Source organism: Myotis brandtii, unplaced genomic scaffold (assembly GCF_000412655.1).
Source record: "Myotis brandtii unplaced genomic scaffold, ASM41265v1 scaffold260, whole genome shotgun sequence".
Taxonomy (NCBI): domain Eukaryota; kingdom Metazoa; phylum Chordata; class Mammalia; order Chiroptera; family Vespertilionidae; genus Myotis; species Myotis brandtii.
In genome coordinates, this window is record NW_005359881.1 from 169455 (window position 1) to 174708 (window position 5254).

The 5254-nt window shown below is 41.6% G+C and overlaps 1 protein-coding gene across 1 annotated transcript; it reads right to left on the reverse strand.

Moving 5' to 3' along the window:
- Positions 1–2873: 2873 nt before the first annotated feature.
- Positions 2874–3910, reverse strand: GPR141 (G protein-coupled receptor 141). The gene has a single exon (XM_005868095.2). It carries the CDS (start codon positions 3777–3779, stop codon positions 2874–2876), a length of 906 nt encoding a protein of 301 aa, XP_005868157.1. The 5' UTR covers positions 3780–3910.
- Positions 3911–5254: the final 1344 nt, after the last annotated feature.

The following is a 5254-nucleotide window of genomic DNA, read 5'->3' on the forward strand; positions in this document are numbered from 1 at the left end:
CCTTTATCTAGTCATCTATTGATGGGCACTTGGGTTGCTTCCAAATCTTGGCTATTATAAATACGCTGCAATGAATATAGGGGGTGCATATATCTTTTTGAATTAGTGTTTTGGATTTCTTTGGACATATTCCCAGAAGTGAAATTGCTCAGTTATAAGGTAATTCTATCTTTAATTTTTTAAGGAACCTTCACACTGTTTTCCATAGTGGCTATACCAATTTGCAATCCCACCAACAGTGCACAAGGGTTTCCTTTTCGCCACGTTGTCACCAACATTTGTTGTTGTTGACTTATTAATAATAGCCATCCTGACAGGTGTGAGGTGATATCTCATTGTGGGTTAAATTTTCATCACTCTAATGATTAGTGACGTTGACCATTTTTTTCATGTCGGTTGGCCATCTGTATGTCCTCTTTGAAGAAATGTCTATTCATGTCTTCTGCCCATTTTTTATTTGAATTGTTTGGATTTTGGTGTTTTTTGTTTGTTTGTTTGTTTGTTGGTGTTGATTTGTATGAGTTCTTTATAAACTTTGGATATTAACCCCTTATCAGATGTATCAGCAAATATGTTCTCCCATTCAGTGGAATGTCTGAGATTTTACTTCTGTGTTTTCTTCTAAAATTTTTATGGTTTCCAGTCTAACATTTAAGTCTTTTATCCATTTTGAGTTTGCTATTCTTATGTATGGTGTAAGAAGGTCCACAGGGTGGTGTGAGAGCGCTTCCAATTGTTGGAGCTATTGCTTCCCCCCAGGCTGATGCTGCATGGAGGGGAATGTTTTGCCTGAGAAAGATGGCTTCTGCAGCACAGGGGAATGACTCAGCACAGGGAGGGATCCTGGTGGCTGACCTCTCAGCTCTCTTCCCAGTGCCACCAACCCCAGACTCTGCTCACACAGCTCTAGTCCACTCGGCCCTCCCTCCACTTGATCCCAGGATGAGTGACTACAAATGAAATTTTGTGCCTTGGCCCTTTAAGAGGGTGCCCGCATTTCTAGCCATCTCTCCCTGGGGACAGAAACCTCCTGCTTTTCCCAGCCAGATGTTATTGTAGGCTTCTTTCCGAGTTCTGGCACTCTTGCCTGGAGAGCCTGGCTTGGGGTTTAGACCCCACACTTCTCAAGGGGAACCCTCGCACAGCTGAGATATCCTTGTAGAACTTCAGCTGCTGCCTGTGCGTGCCCTGCCATCCCTCTGGTACCTCCGGACCTCCTACCAGTTTCAGTGTGTCCTCCTCTCCAAGTCCTTGGCTATAAGACTTTTCTCCAGCTGGTCTTCAGTTGGTTCTTTGGGGTGATTTTCCTATACAGTGGGGCCTTGATTTACGAGTGTCCCGACTAACGAGTTTTTTGAGATACGAGCCGTCTCTCGGCCGATTTTTTTGCTTTGAGTTGCGAGCTAAAATTCGGGTTCACATCAATATTTCTGTCTTTCCCTCTCTCTTCCACTCTCTCTCTAAAAATCAATGAAAAAATATCCTCAGGTGAGGATTAAAAAACATAAACAAACCAGAAAATAATTTGGGAACAAGGCATATGCAGTATGTTGCTCCTTTTTCTTCCTCAAAGTTAATTTCTATGACTCAGTAATTTTAGTGATCAAAGAAACTCACATGGGCATTTCTTATTCATCTGATAAATTTATGGATCTAGGTAGAATAACAAATTAAGAAAAATCTTCAAATCCTGGACATTTATCTCGCTGGGGGGAAAAATGACCTAATTTATTCATTTCTTCTATTCCTACCGTGAATTGCTTCAGGTTTTCTGGGCATTAAATATGAAACTGGATCTGTTCCTTAGGAAGATTCAAGATTATGAAAGTTTGAGGGAAATAGTAGAAATATGGGCAGGAGGGAAGAAAACTCACAAGCTTACGTAGTTTTAATTTAGCATCTCATAGTTAGATGATTTTTCTACATATTTCTCAAAAGTTCTAAAGAATATTGTTTTCATTCATTTAAAGACCCATAACTTTAAGGGTTGAAGAGAACTCAAAGATTTCAGCATAGCTTTCTGTCTCCAAGGAAAATGTAAATTAACTGTGGACCAAGACCTCTATAAATTATTCAAAAACAGAAAAGGGGAAAAAATTACTTCCCTTGGGAACTCATTTTAATGCATAGCAGCATGTTGATCTAAGTTATGCTCTTACTATTATTTAGATATATTAAGTAAATTCCTGAAATTATTTTTGGAGGTATTGAGGAAGTTGACCCAAGTCCTTAAACTTGACCTTTCAAAGGAAAACTCTGGATAATCTTATTAGAGTAGAAGGCCAAGGGTTCTGTTTCTCTTGATTTCCAGATAAGTGACTTCCTACCAAAGTGATGATAATCCAGAAAAGTTTCTTACTGGCCTCCCCCCCCACCCACCTTATCTGCTTTTGTCAGGGTGTGAGCTGAAGGGGTAACTTATCTTGTTAACAAAGCAGAGCTTGGGCTTTGGAGCTGACTTACACCCAGAATTCATTTACCTAAGGTTTTCCCTGGAATGAAAAGAACCAACTACAGGGCTGAGTCCAGTTCAAAGCTTAAGGAGAGACCATGTTTCAGACTGAGGAAATTAAAATAAACTCGAAAAACTCAGAAACCATTACACCCAGGATGCTTGGATGGGCCAAGGAGACCCTGTGCATTGAAAAACAACGCTGTGTTGCAACTGCAGGTGGACTGAACACCAGGAGTCTCAGCATGGGCGCGTCCTTTAGAGATGGCAGGGACTAAATAAGGACCGGGATGAATAAGTCCTTTCATTTGGCTGCCACAAGGCATGGTCTTAATGAAGTAATAAAATATCCTTCCTACCTCCCTCTACTCTTTTTCACTCCTGATGTAAAGGAAGGACACCTGAACACTGTATTGTGTGGTTAATGGCAAAAGACGTAATTCCATAGGTCAATTATCTGTTGCTTAAACCAATGGCTTCCCCCAAGAACAAAGAGCAGCAAGTCAAAGCAGCTAATCGCCGTTACACTCAAGAAGATTTCATTATAATATGCAATATTGTTGTTGCAGTCATTTGAGAGCGCCACAGTGTACAAGTAATAGATCCTAAACAACTGGTAGGGAAGGAAGCAAACCATGATGACTCCTATAAAGAACAGGTTTTTCAACTGGGCCCAGAACTCCTGGTGGGACAGTAAGGAGTGACGCAGCTTCCGCACCATCGACATAATGATGAAGATCTGGAAGACCAAGAGAATCAGCGCAATGGCTATGACAACGGCGACGATCAAATAGTTGATGACTCGCACGTACGCCCAAGCAAGCTCTTTGTGGAAGTTAAAACAGTTGTCCGTATCATACACGTCAAGACTTCCATACTGTGAAGCAATCAGGGGCACCATAATGACAATCACCAGCAGCCACAGGCCAGCGCTGGCAGCCACCGCATGCAGTTTCCTGTAGAACTCCACCTTGTCCTTGCGCTTGAAGAAGATGAGGTACCTGATGACCAGGATCACCAGGTAGAACAGGAATGTGAGGTACATGTGGATGTGCAACATGGCGCTCACGAATTTGCAGAAGGGCAACCCAAATGTCCACTTGTGCTTGATGAGGTAGGTCAGGCGGAAAGGCACAGTCAGCAGGAAGACACTGTGGACCACCACCAGGTTCACGACCGCTGTGGTGGTCACTGACCGGGTGTTCATCTTCACGAGGAGGAACAAAATGGAGATGACGCCCACCAGCCCGCCAATGAGCACTGCACCATAGAGCCCGGTTAAGTAGGGTGTCAGTATAGGTTTGCAGGAACTGTTGTTGGCAGACATACTTCAGAAGCCACCTGGAAGAGACAAAGCACCTATGTAATTGATGAACTTCCAGAGCTTCCATGTAAGTGTACACCCCCCAAGCACTGGCAATGTGGCTGTGTCATTTACCTGTTTACATGACGTCAACTTTACGTGCCTTCAGAATGAAGACAAGCCCAGCCAGTATGGCTCTGTGGTTGAGCGTCGATCTATGAACCAGGAGGTCACAGTTCGATTCCCGGACAGGGCATATGCCCAGGTTGCAGGCTCCATCCCCAGTGTGGGGTGTGCAGGAGGCAGCTGATTGACGGTTCTCTCTCATTATTGATATTTCTATCTCTTTCTTCCCCTTCCTCTCTGAAATCAATAAAAATATGTAAAAAAAAAATGAAGACTATGTCGAATGTGTGTCTGTGTACTCTAGACTGAAAACATGTAGATCCTAAATCTCTTGTAGGTGAAAGACCTCATGCAGAGATCCCCAGAGACATGTATATATGTACATAGTCAAGACAGTTTTCATAAAGCTGGATTGCAGATTGTCTGACGCTGAAACATGGGTACTGGCCCTGTAGCTACCACTGGAAAAAAATTATAAGATGATGGAAAGTTGAGGGAACCCTTTAAGTACACAAAATGTATACATACTTTAAGAGCTGATAGTTCAATGGATGTTTCTTCCTTTTCAGATTTAACCCATTGGAATTAATAATTATTCAAAGTGTGCATACATTTTTTGGGGACAACCTATGTATTTTTTAATGATTCTAATTCTCTAATTCCTTCCAAATCATCAGCAAATGATTCAAGAATATTTATGCTCAATTCATTTAAAATACTGATTCATTTGGGGGGAAAAAATTGTCTAAGTCAAGGCAGCAAAAAGCAAGAGGAGGGTATACCTGAATTTCTAATCACAGTTATAGTATCACCCAGCATTAGGGCCTTGGCCAAGTTTTGTCCGTGGGCCCCACAAAAGCACATCGTATCTCCTAAGGCTTCCATCGCCCAACCTCACATCCATAAAAGAACCACTATTATTTTTCCTCAGGACTCCTGAATGATCCTTCCCCTAGACCAGGGGTAGGCAACCCCTGGCACATGTGCCAAATATGGCACGCCAGTAACTTTTACTGGCAGGCGAAACCCTCTCTTATAATCTTCCATTTACAATTTTTTTCTTAATATCGACTTTTCTATATTTCAGATAAATTCAATGTAGGTGCATCTTAGATAAATAAATAATTTTTTTAATATCTATTTTTATATATTTCAGATAAATTCAATGTAGGTGCATCTTAGATAAATAAATAATTTTACATAACAAGTTATTATAAAGACCATAGACATGGATTGACGAGAGAGGGGAAGAGCAATTTCTATGCCTCTGCCTTAACTCTCCCTGCCTTCCTAGATCCGAACAGTGTTTTGGTTTCATCCACATACGCTTGTGAATCTTTGTTCTCAGTGATGAATTTTGTTAAGTCTCGTAA

Excerpts from the sequence above, each read along its gene's own strand:
- GPR141 (XM_005868095.2), bottom strand. The coding sequence starts at position 3,779 with ATGTCTGCCAACAACAGTTCCTGCAAACCTATACTGACACCCTACTTA.